The 21,541-nt window shown below is 32.8% G+C and overlaps 1 protein-coding gene across 2 annotated transcripts in view; it reads left to right on the top strand.

Annotated features, from left to right (window-relative positions):
* The window catches only part of BLTP1 (bridge-like lipid transfer protein family member 1), a 174,815-nt gene that overhangs the window by 44,846 nt on the left and 108,428 nt on the right, over positions 1–21,541 (top strand). For both annotated transcript variants that reach the window (XM_072938032.1, XM_072938024.1), the window contains 9 exons: positions 746–863; positions 6,389–6,544; positions 6,815–6,912; positions 7,874–8,052; positions 8,214–8,320; positions 9,307–9,512; positions 15,010–15,237; positions 16,043–16,180; positions 20,210–20,389. In XM_072938032.1, the coding sequence (XP_072794133.1) occupies positions 746–863; positions 6,389–6,544; positions 6,815–6,912; positions 7,874–8,052; positions 8,214–8,320; positions 9,307–9,512; positions 15,010–15,237; positions 16,043–16,180; positions 20,210–20,389 (1,410 nt within the window). The remainder of the gene's footprint in view (positions 1–745; positions 864–6,388; positions 6,545–6,814; positions 6,913–7,873; positions 8,053–8,213; positions 8,321–9,306; positions 9,513–15,009; positions 15,238–16,042; positions 16,181–20,209; positions 20,390–21,541) is intronic.

The following is a 21,541-nucleotide window of genomic DNA, read 5'->3' as shown; positions in this document are numbered from 1 at the left end:
GTAAAAGTCACTATGTAGAATGATATTCAGAGAGAATTCTTTTATATTAGATGGTATCATTAGGTCCTTAATTGCTTGTCTAAACAAGCATATTTACATATGATATATGTACATTTATACGGAAATTTTGCAATTACCAAGAATGTATTAGATAGTATAAATATATATTAAATTCACATATTCAGCATTTTAATGAATTTCTGAGCTCTTGCTGATAAATAGTGCTGTGCAGTAATGCTGTTCCTGGTCAAACAGCTCTTGCCTTTGCAAAATTGCTAGCCTTTGGCAGGTGGCATACACCACAAAGCACCATGTCAGATTTATAACTACTGTGCTGTCAATTGAGAAGCCAGGAGGCACTGGTGGCCAAACTTCTGTGTGACAGTATGCATTGCACTCCACCCTCCCTGACCCGGAGCCTCTCACTTAGCAGATTAGGTTTGGGGAAGAATTAAGGAAATTCGCTGTTAGTCTATTTGTTTAGCTACAGTATCAAAACTGTAGCCTGATTTGTTCTTAAAAATTTTTGACCACATCATGGCTTAATATTTCAAGGAGCTGGGTGTAACCACGGATACTGACCTTTAGCCACAGCCATGTTAAAATCTCTAAGGGACCTTCTGTTCAGCTCAGTAGGAAAATAAGTTTTAATTACTCACCAGTGTGAGTGAGTTCATTTCTAATGCTGTTCACACAATGTCACATTTTAGGCTCTAAACATTTTTACTTAACATTTGGTTTGCAGTTCCACATCAATGCCAGCTACCCCCGAATATGGAACATGCCACAGACATGGCAGTGTGAATTAGAGGTTTATAAAGCCACCTACCACTTCATCTTTGCACAGAAGAACTTCTTTACAGGTAATTTTCTAATAAGTATATACACAATGAGTTTTATCACAATGAACTTGTTTATATTCCATAAGTTTTGCTTTTAGATTCAACATAGGGATTTGATGACACAATTCATACTTTTTTACTTCTGTACTTCTTTTGAGGTCAAGGATATCAAAGGAGAAATTTAAATATACATATTTTGTGCTGTCTTCTAACCCAAACAAGGAAAATATGAACCCAAAATTGAGCTAGGAAGGAAGTGAAAGAATTCATCTTTGTATCAGTCTAGTCAAGGATAAGATGGGGAAGAGGAGTCAGTTCTTTCTCTTCATGAAGCCATCATCATGGCTTCATTATTTTGTTTTAATTATTGTTAACCACCAATAGCATATTCAGGTAGTCAAATATGTTATATTTGTATTTGGAGCCCTCTTAACTCCTTTCAGTTGGTATGTATGATTGAGTTGATGCTTTCATTAGTGGAAAAAATTCTTTCTTGTGGCATATTATAATAGCTACTCTTATTTTATGATTATGAGAACATGTAGTCTTAGTCTCTGAATAACATAAATATTACTACATAATATGGTATTTGTTTGACTGATTGCTACATTTATCTGTTCATCCATCCACCCACCAGTTGTTTACGAGCATTCTGTGCTGAGTACTGTTAGATATTTGAGGGTGTAGCAGTGACTAAGATAGTCACAGATAGTCCTGTCTTGACATTGCTTACTAGCAATATGATGTTGACCAAATTGCCTAATTGTTTAAGCTTCAATTTCCTTATCTGTGAAATAGGGATAACATTTTCTAACCTAATTTTGCTATTGCTAGAGTTTTGGCCTTTATAAATATGTTCAATCATAAGCCTTTTATGTTTGTTTTTTTACTTTGATCAAGAGTCTTATCTTGGGGACTAGATAGAGTGATTCTGCATTTTTGGAGTTGCATTTATTCTCTATGGCTCAAGTCAGAATCTCGGTAGTAGAAATTTTGACAAAGTGCCTAGCAAGTTAAACTTTTCTCATTGAAGCTGAACACTGAATAAATACTACTTAATTCAGATTTATTAAAAAAAATAATAGCTAAGATTTACAAGGTGTACTAGTGTTTCTCTTCTAAGTAGGTTCACATATTAAATCATTGAATCCTCTTAACTCTCTAAGGTCAATTTTATTGTCATTATCATAATTTATAGATGAGGATAATATTACAGAGTGGTCAAGCAGTTTGTCCAGGGTTACATGACTAAGTTGGTCAGACTAGAATTCCAACTCAAGTAGCCTGGCTCAAGAATCTCTTTTTGTATAGATAGCTTCTTTGCATAGCCTTTTCCCTCTCACTTAAGATTTTGTAGTTTTTCATTTTGCGAATCTTTTAAAATAGATTCCACCCTTTTCTTTTCTTTTAATTTTTTAAATGATAAATTATTCAATTTATTTAAACCTAAAGGAAAAAACCCTGCATTTTCACGCATTCAGTTCTTTACATTGCTTTCCTCTAGAATGTCATAATCTCAGACTTTAGCAGTGCTTAGACTAGTTGGAGGATAAGTATAAATTACTCAAGATTTCAACTTTATTTTGTAATAACACTTTTATTTAGACTGGACATTGTATTAAACAACCAAGTACACATTTCCTAAATTACAACTTTGTTTTTCCTAAATTATTTTCTTTCTCTAACTCTAATCTTTATGCTTATACCTATTGAAATTCACTTTTTAAGTAATTCTTTTCTAAAATTTGTTAGGGGAAATTTTTAAAATATGGACAGGTACAAAGCTTAAAGTCTCATCTCCAAGATTAGCAGTTGTAACATTTAAAGGTATTATTTCTGAAATCTTTCTAGGGTCCTTTAAAAACTTTCTTATTCTTTAAAAGGATACTATCAGAGAATGATACTAGTTTAGCCTTGGCAAGGACATTCTTGGTCATAGTGTTTGAATTGTTTTCTCTTTTCTTAGTTTTACATTTCTCTATTGACAGAATTTTGCAGAAAATAAATTGTCTATTTGATGTGAGGGAATACCTACTATTCCTCAAGAGCCATTCTCATGCCAATTATTAGTGAGATGAAATTGTTCTTAAGAGATTTCAATGTGGGATAAAGACAGCTTCATGATAAATAGAGCATAGAGCCTCAGGAATGAAAGATACAAAACAAAGGCAGAAGTGCAGTCTTTTCTGTAGATAATGAGATTGACAACTGATGGACATTTTATAGAGTATTTGCCTATCAACTTAATTATAAAGTGAGTTGTAGATGAGTTTTTTTCCAGACTTACATTTAGATTACCAACTTAACTTTTAAAATTTGTTGTCTAAATAAGTAAGGCAGTCATCAAGAGAGTGCTTCATTTTTCTAATAGATTTATTTGGTAAGACCGTCTGGTAATGAGAGCAGCTTTTGGTTTAAAGAGAAATACATATTGGAAATAGTTTTTGGGGTTCCTACTGAAAATAGTTTGTTACTATAGTTTTTAATGTTTATTAGTAAAGATGTTGTATAAGCTAGTAGGGAAACCATATTATGGAATATGTTAAAGTTTTAGGTAAGATATTGAAAAAAACTAGTAAGACTTGTTAAAATAGAAATTGTCTAATAACTTTATAAAATTACATTGGTTTCCTTAGATGATTAGTAGATTATTTGAATTTGTGTTTATTAGCAATTGTATCTGTCTTTTAAATAGAAATGTAAAGTAGATAAACACAACCAATGTAAATTGAAAGTTTTTTATGAATAATGATTCAGAACAAATAACCCATGATCTCAGCCCACAGAGAACTTAATAGGGGTATTGCTTATGGGCATTTCTTTATTTACCAGTCTCAAGTATATTGGCATGTGCACTAGACTGAGACAAATAAAATAGTACATAATGGTATTTATATATATTGAGTGCAAGCAAGAATTGTCAAGCTAACAAATGCATGTAAGACATGAATACAGAGGAAATCACTAAGATCTGAAGGTAATTAGAGAAAGTAAGGAAGGATATTAAGATCTGAAATGGTCTTTGTAAATGAACTCAGTAACATTAACTAAAATTTGCATAGTATGTTTCCATAAAACATTCTAAAGCATGTTCATTTTTATCATCTTCACAACAACTCTGAAAAAGGATAGCTGTTATTGTTACCCCTGAGTTAACAGTGAGGAAATTGAAGAAACATTCAATGACTTGGGCAGACTCATGAAGCTAGTAAGTGGAAGAGACATTTAAGGACAGTTTTTTGACTGTTAGATCCTGTACTCTCTCTCTAGTATCATGCTGTTGTTAACCTTCAACAAATAGGTTACCACAGAATGTGTTTGTTAGATAGGACGAATAGTTTGAGTAAAAGTGCAGAACCAAAGGTGTTTATGAGGGAGAAAAGTAAGAAAATCAGCTTAATGAATGATGAATTTGTATGGTGTCATTGGTTAATTCCAGAGATGACTTTTGGGCATCTCCCAAGTACTGAACACCGTGTTAAAGAATAAAGTTAGACAGTAGGGATGCAGTCAGGGTAAGTAGGATGGTATGTAGAACTAAAAGTTTAGAAGTAAGCATAGATACTATGAGGTATGAGGAACTACTGTGATTGCTTGTTAAATGAAATAGAAATATATTTGAAGTAAAATTGATAAATGGAATTTTCCTTTCTGTAGTCTTAGAACAGGTTCATAGGCAATTACATTTATTGTTGATATAGTACAGCTCTACCTCTTTTTGATATTAATTTATTACAGAAATTTGATATTAAATATATTATTTTGCCACTTTATTAAGAGGAATTTCTAATATATGTACACAAGTTTCTATACATTGCAGCTAAGCTTTAAATGAGTCCATATGTTATATAGCTTCTGATTTCATTACTGAATCTATATTTTTCAGTTTAAAAATTTCCTTTAAAATTCAAAGAAAACTACTTTAAATTTTTAATTATTTTTGCCTGTTATTTTTCATAGAATACCTTTAATAAGTGCTACCATTTGTGCAGCTCTTAACCTTGTGGCAGTTTCTGTGCTAAAACTTCACGTATATCATCTAAATTCTCACAATAAGTCTGAAATTGTAAAGGAGAAAACTGATAGCATTTAATCATTTGTTAAAGATTACATAACTAGTAAAATGATACAGACAAAATTTAAACCCAGGACTATCTGGTGCTAAGAGTTTGTGGTATAAAAATATTACTTTCAATTGTTCTGTCTCTCAAAGTCTGATTTTATATGCACAGCACTGTGTTATGTACTGTGAGTATACAGAGATGAGCTTGACACCTCTAGGAAACCATTTTTTGAAGGACATTATCACTGGGAATACACAATGCATGCAAATGATGTGAATGCCGGAGAGAAAAGTAGAGGAAAGCACCGTGATAGAACAGGGCTAACTTCTTTATATAAAGAGCTTTTGCCTGTTGAGGTTAAAAAAAAATAGGTATAAAAGGATAAGCAGACTAAATATGTGAACACAATTTTCAAAAGCAACAAGTAAATCATACATATCAGCAATACAGTAGTAAATCAGCAAACAAGGTGATTGATTGGCTATAATTCTAAGAAGGCCAAGTCTTTATTTTGTTCCCATTGTATTTCCAGGGTCTAGAACAGAGTCTGGAACACAGTAGACACTCTGTAGGTATTTGTTTAGTGAATAAAACAACATGAAAAAATATTCGATCCTACTTGTAATTAAGAAATTCAATTAAAGTGAGATATCATTTTTCAGTTACCGATTAGCAAGCTCCATCATCCCCCACCCCCATCAAAAAAAAAAAACAAAACAGAAGGAGAGAGGTAGAAAGAAATATAATGCAGGAGCAGGTACAGTGGAATAGTTCAGCATACATTTCTAGTAGCATAAATGGATACACTACTCTTGGAAGCAGTCCTGTAATTTATAATAGCCTTGAAAAAATTCATGAACTTTGACTTAGTAAATCCCCTTCTGGAATGTAACCTGAGAAACTAATCCTGAATATGTAGAATATCTTGCATGAAAATATACATGCTAACATTATATATAACAAAAATTTGGAAAGAATCTAAATATCTAAGTACAGTAAATGGTTAAGTAAATCTTAGCAAATCTCTTTAATGAACATTATTAAAATTTTTGTTAATGTGAATGAAATAACATGGAAAAGTTTTGAGTTCAGTGGAAAAAAGTAGTATCTATAACATGTACATCTAGGTAGTGTAAAAAATCTACATAGGAAGGAAAAAACTAGAATGAGATAAATCCACAATGTTAGATATTTGGGAATTGGGATATCAGGTGATTTTTTTTCTTTTTTCTTTTCTAAAGTTTGTTTAAAAACATAATAGGTATATGAGACACATAAAAATTTAATTTGAAACTGTGATTTGTAAGTAAACATCTTTACTGTCAAATCATTTAGGTACATCTTAATCACCTTTTAATATTTCAGTATTAAAGTTCTTTTTAGTTACAATAGAAAACTGCATTTTTGCTGTTAGAATATTTATGTTTTGTTTTCTGAATTTCAGTTAATTTTACCTTCTGTCTCCCACACCAATAATTTTAGATTTAATTCAAGACTGGTCAAGTGATAGTGCTCCAGACATTTTTTCATTTGTTCCATATACATGGAATTTTAAAATCATGTTTCATCAATTTGAAATGATTTGGGCAGCTAATCAACACAATTGGATTGACTGTTCCACTAAACAACAGGAAAATGGTAAGTACTTTTTAAAAATTAGATTAAGTATTCTGTTCATTAAGACAAATACCAACAAAGAAAATTGGTATTGATTTTGTAGTTTTTACTAGATACTAGAATTTATTTTTTTCCCATTGTCTTGTGAGACTCAGAATGATTTCAGAACTTGTACTGAACTAAGCATATTATCTTTAATTTTGTTTAGGTATGTATTTAAGGCAATTTTTATTTAAAAAATTAAAATTTTTTTTAATTAAAAGTAAAATTTTTTTTCTCTTTTTTTTGCAGTGTACTTGGCAGCCTGTGGGGAAACACTAAACATTGATTTCTCTTTGCCTTTTACGGACTTTGTCCCAGCTACATGTAATACCAAATTCTCTTTAAGAGTACGTATAATTGGATGCATTGTTTATTTCTCGAGGTTTATTAATAAGTTTGATTTCCCAGTGGTTATCTTGACTCTCCTGTCCATCTTGTTGCCACCCTGAAGTATTTCAGTTTTCCTTTCCTCCATTGTTCACTAACTTCAGTGTCACAGAATTGCTGCTGTTTCTTTTTTGTAGTTAACTGTAATGTTCTGCCATTCCCCTAAGTTTCCAAGTTCCCCTAAGAAGTTGGGCAATAATTTAAAAAGATACGTGTACCCCAGTGTTCATAGCAGCATTTTCTTTTACAGTAGCCAATATCTGCACTTACGGAATAAGAAACTAAGGAGGCAAGTTTATGTAACTTGTCATGTAGCTAGTGAGTGGCCAAGTTGAAATTTGAACCCAGGCAATACAGCTTAGGTCTCCATTCTTTTAATCATTCCACTGTGCTGCTTGTTAAGAAACCAGGCATCAAGATGAAAAGATTAGGGGACCTATAAGGAAAAAAGTGAAACTGGGTGAAGATCCTTTGATATAATTCTTAAAAGCCAGTTGAGAAACCAAGACTTACTAGAATCAAAAGAGACAATCATATTTAAAAATCAACAAAAATACAGAACATATTCCACCTGGTCTTAGTGAGATGATTTTTTATTGTATTTTTTTTTCTAATTACATGTGATAAATCCAATGATACCCATGGAAGATAATCTTTTAACTGTTCCCTAGAAACTAAACTATTTATTTCTCTGATTTTTTTTCTTGATTTTTCTAAGCAGAATTTAGTTTTAGTTAATGTAAAATCTTATTCCAGTTACTTACCAGACTCTTCTGTGTAGAATCTGCCATTTCAAATTTAGGTTTATTTTCTTTTGAATTTATTCACAAGATTGTTATAGATAGGCTATTCTGTAAATAGTAACCTAACAAATTTATGTACCTATTTTATTACTTTGGGTTATTATAAACTATTTTTTAGGGAGAAGATGTTGATCTTCATTTGTTTCTACCAGATTGCCATCCTAGTAAATATTCATTATTTATGCTGGTAAAGAATTGCCACCCAAATAAAATGACTCATGATACTGGTATTCCTGCCGAGTGTCAGAGTGGCCAGAAAACGGTTAAACCAAAATGGCGGAACATTACTCAAGAAAAGTAAGTACATGATATTAGTTATCTAAGTATTTTGTGTAGAGAAATTACTCTTCCAGTGCTTTCAAAGAATAATAGTAAAATTTGATTATCTCTAACTGATGTCTGTATACAATTAAAGGAATAAGCACCTGACTAAAAACTTTATTTTTTACTCTTCAAAGGGCTGGTTGGGTTGAATGCTGGACTGTCCCAAGTGTTATGCTTACAATTGATTATACATGGCATCCAATTTATCCACAAAAAGCAGATGAACAGCTAAAACAGTCATGTAAGTGTTTTTGTATAATTTGTGCTTTAAAACATCTTGTGTTATAATTGATTATCATCAGAGATACAAAAAAAGAAATTTAAAAATTTTGGAAATGTATCTATTCTTTTGACATAATTGTATACATTTAAAATCTTTTAAGAATTTTGATAGAATTATAGCTGACTTTCATTGAGCATTTATTATATATCAGATATGAGGCCAAACTGTTTCCTGGCTTACTTTATCTCATTTAATCCCTAAAGCAACTCCGTGAGGTAGGTATTATTAATGTCATTGTAAAGTTAAGGAAAAATGCTTAGAGAAAGTAATTCTCAAGGTCTGCTGAACTAGAAGCAGTAGAGCTGGAATATGAATCTAGGTGTATGTGAATCTGTATATTTAAAGTCGATTTTGTGAAATGTTAGTTTCTCTAATGCACTTTGACAACTGTCATACTATTTATAGCTTCCCTGAGGCTTAAGTGTGTCACCTTATTGGGATCCAAAATAAAATTAAAGTCAAGTGATATTTTCTTTGTATTTTTTTTTCCAGTGAATTTTTTTCCAGTTTTAGAGAATAGTTTTTATAACTTTCTTATATATGGAGCTTGGTAATGTCACACTGCATTTTAATAGCTGTTTATGTGAAAATAACTTTACATTTTAATGTCCAAGTATAGTTAAAGCCTAATTGTGACCCAGATTTACAACATATGGCCAGAACTTGATGAGAATGTTGCCTTTTTTAATAGGAATTTTTCATTGGTTCTGTGTAGTCTGATTTATGCATTTTCATGCATGTTTGAATAAAGTCCATTCTTTATTGCATTCTTAATTATTAGTCTTTCAGCTTTGTTTTCATTATATACTATAGGTATTTTATCACTATAAGTTGCTTTCATATTTGCAAAATACAGAATTTCTTAGTGAATAGTTCTTTGAAGAACTTCTAAGAAGTGTTTTTCCCCCTCCCCCAAACATTTTTTTCCCTTCAATTTTTCCCAGTGTCAGAAATGGAAGAAACAATGCTTTCTGTATTAAGGCCATCCCAGAAAACAGACAGAGTTGTTTCTTCTCCCTCTGCTTCTTCACGTCCACCTATTGATCCCTCAGAACTTCCACCTGATAAACTTCATGTAGAAATGGAACTTTCTCCAGATTCTCAGATAACTCTTTATGGACCTCTGTTGAATGCCTTTCTGTGTATAAAGGTATGGTTTTTAAAAGAACTTTCATATTTTTAATCATAGGCAAATCAATTAGCATCTAATTGAAATTGAGACCTTTTGAAATAGCCAGTCGGATGATTTAAAGTGTTGAGGATATAGTATGTAATGTTGACTGGACTTGTGGTGTTAGACTCAGTTACAAAATTATTTATTGAAAATAGTGTGCTCCTCAGTTTATCTTTTTTTTTTTTTGAGCAATTCATATATTCTGGGAATTGTGCTGATTGCTAGAGATAGAGATGCTTTAACACCTATTCTTAAGAAAATAAGCAGGGGGGATATAGCAGGATAGACATACATATGGACAGCTTTAGCACATTGTAATTAATGGAGCAGTAGAAGTATAAGAGAACCTTGTTATCTGAGGATAATTGTATCAGGAAAAGGCTACTTCAAGTGAGTCCAATAAAAACAAACAACTTTATTTCATGGTAAATAATAAGCAAAGATTTGTTTGGAGTTGTATCTTGAAAATTGAAGCAAATATGTGAAATGAATTCATTTCAGAGTATCACAGATATATGCTGTAGGAATATGTACTACTTTAAGCAAAACTGAATCAAGTGTTGATTCACTTTGGTATAATTTTTCCACTGAATTTGTATGATTGCATATTATGATAACACTTTAAGGTTGCTGTCTATAGCATGATTATGAAGAGAGGCTATTTTAAGAAAAATATTTGAGCACTTTTTCAGTTTTCTAAAAGTCATTTTTCTTCTTTTGATACTTAAGTCATACTTCTAAAAAGCCCCTAGCGAGTCATCACAAATTCTCGTTGATTTACTCTTTTTTGTAGGCAACTTCTCTAAGCCTTCTGTATTCTCACTTATCAGTGATAGTTTTACCTGTGATTTGAGCAGTTAGCCAACATCGCTTTTAGCAACCTGATGAAATTTTGCATTTTCCAGGATTTTGCAGATACATTTTGCTTTAGATTTCCGTTGTACCATTGGATGCTTACTACAGCTGATAATCAGAGAGACTAATTGTCCAAGCATTACCAGTTATGAACAGTAGAGTTACTTGTGGCATGGGGTGTTTGTGTGAGTCTAATTTTATCAGTGCTTACTTATTTGCTTCCTTTTGCAATTTCACAATTGCAGAGGTTTGGCTACTGAACCAAGGTTAGCAAGGAATCTCATAAAGTACAGTAACAGGAATAATTAATTCTGGAAAGGGTCTAGGATGAACAAGGTTTGCCAGGGAAGGAGTCACGGTTTGTTAGCAAAGGCTCTCTGAAAGAAGTGCGAGCCTAAGAAGCTTTGAAGTTTCATAAAATCTCAATATTTAAGTTACTGTATTACACTTACTAAAAACTACCATAAAGTATCAGATTATATAATTAAAGGTAAAAGATGCAAGGGAAAATGTGTTTAATATTTGTGGAAACATATAGTTTTTGTTTGGTTTTTACCTTTTCTTCACCTAGGATTTTAGAAATTCTTGGAGGAGTAATTCTCCAGATTCAAAGGGGAGAAACACATACACACACACACAGACACATTTTTTTCTCTGTTGTGACAATTTTTTGGCCTAATACAGTCTTCAAATATTTCTCCCAGTATATTTTCTTGGGATTGCATGTGAATAACTTTAAAGTATCTAAAATGGAATTTTCAAGCTATAATCTCCCTGAAGGGGCTGAATTATATTTTAATTTAAATACAAACAGTGATTTAGTTATCAGGTAAAATGGTTTTATTGATATAATATTACTTTTGAATACTACTAGAGATGTATTAACTCTGGTTTTTGCATTACCTCATGTACATGGAACCTCAGCTTTTTTAATTAAAAAAATTTCATAGTAATACGTAAACAAAAATAAGAGGACTGTAACAAAGAACACAGACCCAAAGAAATATATGCCTTTGTTTTAGACTTCTTTGTAAATTCTATTCCACATGTGTTACCTATGTCAGTAGTTTATTATGTTTTGATGCAGACTATGCATCACAGATTTTATTATAACTTTTGGCAGTGTCAAAGTTTGTTGCACTAAATATTACTATTTGTATTCATCAATTTAATTTAGAACTTTTATGAAGTATCTACTGAAACAAATGTAAGATTTTTAAATTTTGACTTATTATATAAAATAACCCAGTGAACTCTCTGCTTCCTTTTATTAGGAATATATGTAAGTCTTTAAGCTTGTTTCTTTTCTTTTCTTTTTTTTTCACTTGACTTAGTGTCATGCTGACATGGAGATGTTATCCTATCTTAAATATCTCTATTACTTTTTTTTCCATTGGTTTTAATGTATAACTTCTGTTCTACTTAGTATCAGTGTTAGAACTTTGAAACTTTTGAAAGTTAGTTTTGAGATATGTATAATGTATGTATGTATATATAAAAGAAAACAGAATATGAAAATGCACGTAACTGAGATTATATTTTTCTTAGTTGAAAATTAAACTCCAAGAAATTCTAAAGGATACACTAGGAAAAAAAAATAAATTGCCCTATATTTATTTGACTATAAAATTGACTTCCAAAATCCACAAAAGAAACTAGTCCTGGCATTATTATTACAAAGAATTCTAAGAGACTATAGTGAATGTCATCATAATTTATGAGGACATTTTATGGAAATGAGGGATCTTCTGAAGATGTAGACAGCATAGCAACTCTAAGCCCAAAGTCATTTTAATCATATTAAAACTTCATGTCATTTCTTATGTTGCAGACATAAGGTTGGATAGCAGTACCACTTATATTGCTTTTATGAATTGATTTCTCTTAGTCTCATTACATTTTTTCTTACCGTAAGAAGGAAATCTGAACCTCAATAGTGATAGCAAATCAGTGGTAGCAAATAGTAACTGTGAATGAAGGGTGTATATGGTGTATATGTTTTCCTTATTGAAAAATGTTTTCGTGGGGAATATAGCCAATATTTTGTTATAACCTAAATGGAAGGAAGCCTTTAAAGGTTGTATAAAAATAAATATTTAAAAAAATGGTTTTAGTGGTCTTGAACAGAAGACCGGCTATCAAGTTTCCATTTTAGAAAATTTAATATTGGAAACAGTATTTGTAGGTTTTTTCCCCCTGCATTTCTGATTTTATTTGCCATCTTCTTTTAATATTGTTGATAATTCCTTTTTAAAAAAAAATTTTTGAGAAATGAGTATCATTAGATTAATATGAATTTTTAGTTGAGGGAAAATGGAAGTCTCTTGTTACTTGAAGTAGGTTCCTTGACACTCATGTAGAAAAATATCTCTAGGAAAATAAAATTTCAGAAGACTGTAGTAAATTGAAAATGTAGCTTATTTTATCATTCTGAAAGTCATACATGCTACAAACTTGACAAGAGAACACACTTTCCCAATTCTGTAAATCCATGATATTTTTCTAGGATTGTTTAAAATGGAAATAGAATTTTTATTTCTATTTGTAAATATTTGTGTACATTTACTAATGTTAAAATACTATAGAAGTTTGCCATAACATATTGCTACTTGCCAGATACTTCAGTTAACCTTTTGGTAAATTTTTTTAGTGAATTCTTGAGAAATTAACCCTTAAAATGGAATTCACATATTAAAAACCCCCACAAAACCTAAATCAAACACCCAACATTAAACAATAATAGCCTAACTTTGAAAGAGTTAAAATTTTAAAAGTTCATTCTATTAATAATGTTCAATAGATACAAATGTGTTAACTCACATAAGACTCCTAGTGTTTTATAACTCTTTAAAAACAGTCATTGACACATTTAATACACTTTAGCAAATGTCTTCTACTATGTTGGAGATTCAGTATTTCCTAAAGAATCTGATACGAGTTGTTTCTGTTTTAGATAATTAAGTGGAGATGGGTTTAGTAGCAAATTGAACATTATACCCAAGACAATCTTCTTTTAAGTAGTAATCTACAGGTATCTTTTTTTTTAAGGTTAAAAATTATAAGATCCTGCAAGGGAATCTTTTAAAAATAAGAGATTATCAGGCTAGGATTATTAAAAATTAGCGAAAATAAGTATAACTTATTTCTGATGATTTGTTGGTAACTCTTAGTATGTTGAAAGCTAATAAGCATGCATAGTGTACGTTGACTCCTTAGGTCAGTTGTGTGGAGGGAAGATGGGGCAGAGATGATTGAGTCTGGAGGCCATTTGCAGATAAAATTACCAATGGAACTTTTCCATTTTCCACCTGTCTCTGGTCTCCATGACCACTGCAAACCTACTGAACCCATCTCCAAGCCTGGGATAGCTTGTATATTTTGAAAAGGCTTCTCAAATGATCTAAGGGAGAAATACTGCTTAGAATATCTAGGTTTTTAATGTTAGTTGAAGTCAATTAGACATTTATTTTTAGTTTTAAAATTTTAATGTTGGAATTTAGGATAAAAAACAACATCTATTTACCTTTCTATTTGTGCTTGAATTTGTCCCTGCTTCAGAGTTATATAAGCACGATTAAATCAAGCACTTCCAAATAGGACCTGTATTATTTAGAGGCAGATAACAATAGAGAATAGAGGAAAAAACACCAGTTCTGAGACTCAACAGATTTGGGATTTTAATGTTTGTCCTGCCACTCACTGATTAACTGAATGACCTTAGGCCCTTCAGCATCCTTTCCTATGAAAGGATATTAATTAATCTGATGTACAGAACCCTAGCCAGAAAATAAATGTGTCAATAATCAAAATGCAGAATTTACCAAAATACTGACTTGGTTTTAATATTGAGCAAATGTATTGTTAAAAATATTAACGAATATTTTAACAGCTTTTGATTACTACTGACAGATCAAGTAGGCAAAATTTAAATTCAGAATCAATGGGAAGAAAAAATAATTTCAATTAAAAAGAAATTTAAATTTTGATTCAAGAAAAACCAGAATATTGAGTTGAACTCTTCTGAAATTCTGTTGCTTAATAAACCATGATGAACTATGTGACAGGAAGTTCTGGTAATTGCTTATTACATGTTTTGCCATCAATAACCAAAATTGGACATTCTAATTAAAGCTTTTAAAACATTCCTGATAAATATTCCAGCTGGAATATATGAATTACAGATTTAGCTAATTGGATTTAGCCATATTGACTTTTAGTGCATTGATCTGCTTCCCTCAGAGGACGTCTCTGGGTGTTTTTGCCTCAAAACTCTGAGAAGCACAGATTGAAAACCACTGAACCTTACAAATCTTCATAGGTTTCTTTTAGGACCTAAATTGTAAGTTTTTGCTATAATTGGAGGTGGTGTTATCATGAAGTTTTACTATAAACTTCTGTAACTTTTTGTGAGTTTTTTTTTTTTGCTATAGAGTATTTATTTACTAAGCAGCCAAGTAAGTGTATATCTTAAATGTATCTTGTTTAGATTTTAAGGAAATGGACTGATGCTTCTAATTACATAAAATAGGGTTAAGGAAATGCTTAGTTTACCATTTTAGGTGAAAAATTATTCTTATATATATCTCTTTTGATAGCAGTTTAATCTTAATGTTTATAGGAAAACTACTTTGGAGAAGATGACATGTATATGGATTTTGAAGAGGTTGTATCAAGTCCTGTTCTGTCACTGTCAACATCGTCCAGTTCTGGGTGGACTGCTGTTGGAATGGACAATGACAAAAAAGAAAATGAAAGTTCAGCCAAGTCAATTCATCCACTTACCTTGCGTCCCTGGGATATTACTGTACTTGTTAATTTGTACAAAGTTCATGGACGTCTTCCTGTTGTAAGTGTTTACGTGTCAAAATAGTCTGGAGTTTATCATGAAATCCACCCAGCAGAGGAAACTATGTATGTGTGTGCACACACTCATATAAAAAAAATTCAGGTTCAAAAAATTTCTAAATTTATTATTTTATCTTGGTAAAGCTAGTTTATTATTTTTTTGTAGTATAATTACTTGATCATTGATAATTTTACTTTGTTTTTCTTCTTTCGTTTTAGCTCCTTCTTTGCTGTTCTGTGTAATTTTAGAATATTTTGGTATTGCGTTGAGTTGCTAGGTTTATAGTTAACATGATAGATTTTCTAGGACTTTACACTTTCTTAGCCTTTATCTTTAACTCCAGACCAGTTTGGGGCCTTATGGTGGACCTATTACAAAATCGAGATTCAAGCTGGACCCTGGAGGTTGAATTGTGTCAGAGGTTTAGATCTAGCACAGTATCCTGGTTTTCTCTGAGGATGACCCTTGGGCCAGTTGGGGCTGACTTGCAATGAAATTATATTGCCCAAAGAACCCATGGCCATTGGAGCCAGGCCAGATAGGGAGGGGGTGGCCCTAGAGCATAGTGCTGCATACTGGTTCCATGTCATGTACCTAGGGTTGCACAGCAGAGAAATCACCTCAGGTGCTTAGTGAACCTAATGCCTTTACTGGGATACAGAATAGTTATCTTTGTCCATAAGCACTGCTTCTCCTTTTTAGAAATCAAAGTGTTTTAATTATATAAATGTAATTTTTATTTTCCTTTACTTCCTTGGTTTTCACTTTTTCTATATCCTGATTATGGTATTTTTCTTGACTTTAGCATGGAACTACTGATGGTCCAGAGTGCCCTACAGCTTTTTTGGAAAGACTATGTTTTGAAATGAAAAAAGGATTTAGGGAGACCATGCTGCAGCTTGTCCTGTCGCCCCTGAATGTGTTTGTTAGTGATAACTATCAGGTAATGTGAAAGTGAGTTGTGGTAGAGACTTAGGGATTTGTTATCACTGTTTATGGGTTCAAAACAATGTGCTTACTTCTGTGCATAGAATATATAGTTCCTTAAATTAGAGACCTATTAACTAAGAAGTTTTGTATGTGTGTACATATGAGAATTGTTTTTTAAGAATCTTAGTTTTTTCTTTTCTTTCCCACTGTTCCTTATATATGTGATCCCAAAGAATTATATTTTATATCCATTGTTTTTAGAAATGGAAAGAAGTACTTTCCAACTTTCTCATATATTTACTGGAGGGGAAAAATTAATTTTATAAAATGTTGGTAGATTTTGTTGAAAATCACAACCTAAGTGTTAATATTAACCAGGACCATACATCTTGAAAGCATGCATATCTACATGGCCAATAATTTATTATTTTCATCTAACATACTTACAAGATAGTTTGTTAATTCCTTTAAGATATCCCTGAGGCTCTTTGGAAGAGAACCAGTGACATTCATCAAATGGGGATATTTTGCATTCCTGGGTAGATTATCACTTTATTATTATTATTTTAAAATGCCATTGGTTTCTCTTGGTGTCTACCACTACTTTAGGGTTCTCCCCTACTTTTAGTGAAGTTGTATGCTTTGGAGCTATGATAAACTCTAATGCAAAGCAAAGTAAAATTATAAACAGGAGGATGACTCTAACAGCCCTAAATCATCAATGGATGATAACTTACTATGGATTCTATGTAAAACTGATCATCTTATTTCAAATAGCATACCCCCTTTTCACTCTTTTGCCATAACTGACTATATTTTTTTCATAGAATTTTAATAATACTATCTATATATGTATATATTTATATTTGATGTAGCTGAGATCATAGTAGCTAAAACTTAATACTTAACATGCTTGTTTTTGTCACAGAATGTGTTTTTTTTTTAACTTTCATTTCGGAAGAATTATAGATTTACAGGAGGTTACAAAGGCAATACAGAGTTCCTGTGTTTCCGCCATGTTGATCTTTTACAGAGTTATGGCACTGTATCAAAACCAGGACATGGACATTGGTACAATATGTGTGCATAGTTTTGTGTCACTTATCACATGTGTAGATTTCTGTAACTGCCACCAAAAATCAGGATGCAGAACTATTCTCTAATCACAAAGATCTCACTTGCATACCACTTTTATTTTAACTTGTCACATGAAACCTTAAAAATAACTTGACCTTCTCTCTCTAATTTAGTGGGCCATTAGAATTGGTTGTTTTTTATTTTGGGAAGTGAGTGTGTAGAGAGGAAGTCTATCTGCTTTTTTCAGTCTCTTGAGGAAATTAATTAAGGTAAAAGGTAACTATCTTCTTACGGCAGGGTTCTGAGAATCTTAGGTGAGTATCTCTGGTTTCTTCTGAGTTCCTGGTGATAACTTCAACTTCTATTTTAATCACTGCATTTTCAGAAGACTTTACTAGATATAAAAAAAAACATTTTAGTAAGCTTACTCTGAGGGTTCACAGTAACCCTAATTATAGAATTATTGGCAAACTTGTACAGAGACCAACGTGTAAAGTATGATTTATTTGGCGATTAGAAGAGGAATTGATGGAGTGGTGATAGCAAGGCAGTAGTAGAAGTACTGGTGATATTTTGTTTCCTGGATTATTAACACTTCACATAGTTCACCCTGAAGACAAGTGTAGTCTATACATATTCTCATGGAATTTGCTTAGCTACTCACCTTGCTTACATTTTATAGAGCTAACATTCCTAAGAAATACCTTCTTCATTTGTCTCTGCACTAAGACTCTTATGGTGGGAACCTTCACTCTGTGACTACTCTCAGAGACTCAGCTCTGGGTCACTCAACTGTAGCTGCTTATTCCAAGTAGCAGAGCTTCTCATCTCAGTCTTAGTGCAGAGCTTCAAGGTTAAGGATCTAAAGCGATGGGTGGATTATTGTGTCTGACTTATGAGGAAACTGCACACTTTTTACCTGATCATCTGATGATGTATGTTAGTTTCCCAGGGCTGCCGTAGCAGAGTACCCCACACTGGGTGGCTTAAAACAGCAGAAATTCTTTCATAGTTCTGGAGCCTAGAAGCCTGAAACCAGTGTATTTGGCAGGGCCATGCTCTCTCTGACGACTGTAGGAGAGGATCCTTCCTTGTCTTTTCCTAGCTCAGATACATGTGTGGGCCCTCCGCATTCATGGAAAATGCATTTGGATAGTCATTGTGATAATCTGTGTGGCTAAAAATAATAAAAATAGATAAGCTGAGTGGCAGTGACAGATAAAGTCATTATGCCCTAAACCTCCCCCTCTGCACCCCACTGTCTGCCTTTTTCCCTCTCTATCTCCCTCTCTCGCTCTTTATATATATACATACATACTATGTATACACCATAATTTCTTTATCCATTCATCCACTGATGGACACTTAGGTTGTTTCCATAGCTTGGCAAAACCACAATCACCTCACATCTGTCAGATTGGGTATCATCAAAAAGAACACAAATAACAAATGCTGGTGAGGATGTGGGCAAAAGGGAACCCTTGTGCACTGTTGGTGGGCATGTAAACCTGTGCAGCCACTATGGAAAACAGTATGGTGGTTCCTCAAAAAATTAAAAATAGAACTGCCGTGTAATTTAGCAATTCCACTTCTGGGTAGTTATCCGAAGGAAATGAAAACACTAATTCAAAGAGATATATGCACACCCACGTTCAGTGCAGTATTATTTACAATTGCGAAGCTATGGAAGCAACCTATCCAGAACTTTACACTGAGAATTACTGAATCTCAGTGCCAGAAGTGATCTTTATTGATGATCCTCCCCAGCTCCCTCAGATAAAATATAAGGAGAGATTAGGTGATTTTATATACCGTCACACGACTTAGATGAAAATAAAATAAATATATCAGAAGAGTTTCTAAAGCTATTATTATCATCAGAAATTTAACATGACCTTTGAAGAATCCCTTATGAATTAGATTTACTATCCTTAAAAACACGTTTTTTTACAAATGCATTTCCCAAAATTTGTGTTGAAACCAGGCCTGTAAGGTGGCCTGCACATACACACTAAAAAGACTCTCATAGAAAAATTAAGGAAAATAGTGTCAAGTGTAAAAAGTTCTGCAAGGAGAGGTATAAGTTGCTTTGGTAGCATGAATGGTCTTGAGGTATGATCATGATAAAATTTGCCTTTTTGAAAGATCTCTGTGGTGGTTTTGTAGAGTATGGGGCAGAGAGATGTGAAAGTGAATGCTAGGAGGCTTTGAAAAGGTCCTGGTAAGAGATCGTATTATTTGTACCAGGATGATAGCACTGAAGCTGGAAGAAACTCAGTGCGTTTGTGAGAGACTGGGAGGCAGATTCTGTTGGTGACAGATGGGTAGGGCATTGCCAAATTTACTTGATTCCGTGTTCCTAAAAACAATCTGTGGAACTAGTGTTCCACGGAATACCCTATTTTAGGACATATCTTTTAGCTTTCCGAGTAGGTCTTAGAAATTTTCTCTTTGAAATGTTGCTGCTTTTTAGTTGTGAATATGTAATTATTCTCTGTAAGATCCTTTTTCTATTCACATAATTATGAAAATCTATATGGAAAATGGCTTTCTTCATTTGTTTTCTGTTTTATGGTTTTAATGGTCTTTGTTCTTCCATATTATTTTCTTCTTTTTAATATTCTAATCTCATGATTCCTGCCTTGCCACAAAAGATAGGCCTCTTTTTTTCCCTGTCAGACAGAATTCTTGTTTCTTTTTATTCACTGAGGCAGTTATCAATCAGAGATCTGCATTCTTTTAGGATTTTGCTGTCTTGCTTTACAGCTGGGCTCTTATGGATATTGTCACTAAAGAAGCTTAACTCAGACTATTTTTATGAGTACAAGGTTGTGTCAGGAGCTTGTGGATCCTAAAGTCTTATTTCCCAAGTAGTACGTTTCTACTCTTTGTCTATGTGAAAAACAACTAGAAATTATAATGCTGACTTTTCTTATAATTCTTACAGTCTTATTATTGCTTTCAGCAGCGACCTCCTGTGGATGAAGTGCTCAGAGAAGGTCACATCAATTTGTCGGGTCTCCAGCTGAGAGCACATGCTATGTTCTCAGCAGAAGGTCTTCCTTTGGGAAGTGATTCCTTAGAATATGCATGGTTAATTGATGTGCAGGCTGGAAGCCTTACAGCCAAGGTCACAGCACCACAGGTATGTTCTCTGAAGGCTAGCTCCTGATTTATTTTCTTTTTTCTTTACTCATTCATCTCCCCAAGAATAAGTTGTATGCCTGTTTGAATTTTCATTGCATTTCCGCTGACCATATGGAATTTTCTTAGCAATAGGTAAGGCACAGACAAGTTTCACTTTTGGGCTACATAAAATCAATGGGTGTAATGTTTTATAGTTCTGGGTAATACTTTGAAGAATTCAAGACTTTCTCTGGGAAAAACTCATGATGAGAAATTTCTGGAAATCAAGTTATATATTATTGAAATTATATTACTTGGCTCTCCGCTGTTGGAACAATCTTGTTTTCTCAGTGCACAGAATAATTCTCTAAGAATTTTACCATCCTGTATATTTCTTTTCTTTTTTTTTTTTTTTTTTTTTTTTTGCAGGAGGACGATAACTAGGTTTTACTGTTTATTTTTAGAGGAGGTACTGGGGATTGAACCCAGGACCTCGTGCATGCTAAGCATGTGCTCTACCACTGAGCTATATACCCTCCCCCTTCTCTTGTATATTTCTTAAGTAGTATTTGAAAGTAGCATTTGTGATATTAAGGTGGCATGATTCTTATTTGTAATGTCCCAAAGCATCAACATTTGTACCTGGACTTAGTGACGTGGATACTGGTTTAGAAAAAAAAGAATTTACTGGTAAGTAAATCTGGTCTAGAGTGCTAATTGTGATCCTTTTGGATACATTCCTCTCTCCCCTCACTGTCCTACTCAGTCTTTAGAAGATGCCGAGGACTTAAGGATTACAGTTAGCCGTCCCTGTCTGCAGGTTCCACATCCACAGGTTCAACCAACCATGGATTTAGCCAAGTGTAGGTGTAAAACCTGTGGATATGGAGGGCTGACAATATTTAGTTCTAGAAATTGACCATTGAAATTTAGTTGACCAGCCATATTACTGTAATATTTCATCTGTTGAGCCACATACAGACATACCTCATTTTATTGTATTTCACAGAGTTTGTGATTTTTTTCTTGCAAATTGAAGCCCTGCATCAAGCATGTCTGTCGGTGCCATTTTTCTGACATTTGCTCAATTTGTGTGTCTGTCTTATTTTGGTAGTTCTGGCAATATTTCAAACTTTTTCATCATTATTATATTTGTTATGGTGATCTGTGA

The sequence above is a fragment of the Vicugna pacos genome, chromosome 2 (assembly GCF_048564905.1).
Source record: "Vicugna pacos chromosome 2, VicPac4, whole genome shotgun sequence".
NCBI classification, from domain to species: Eukaryota; Metazoa; Chordata; class Mammalia; order Artiodactyla; family Camelidae; genus Vicugna; species Vicugna pacos.
This window is presented reverse-complemented; position numbering and strand designations above follow the sequence as displayed.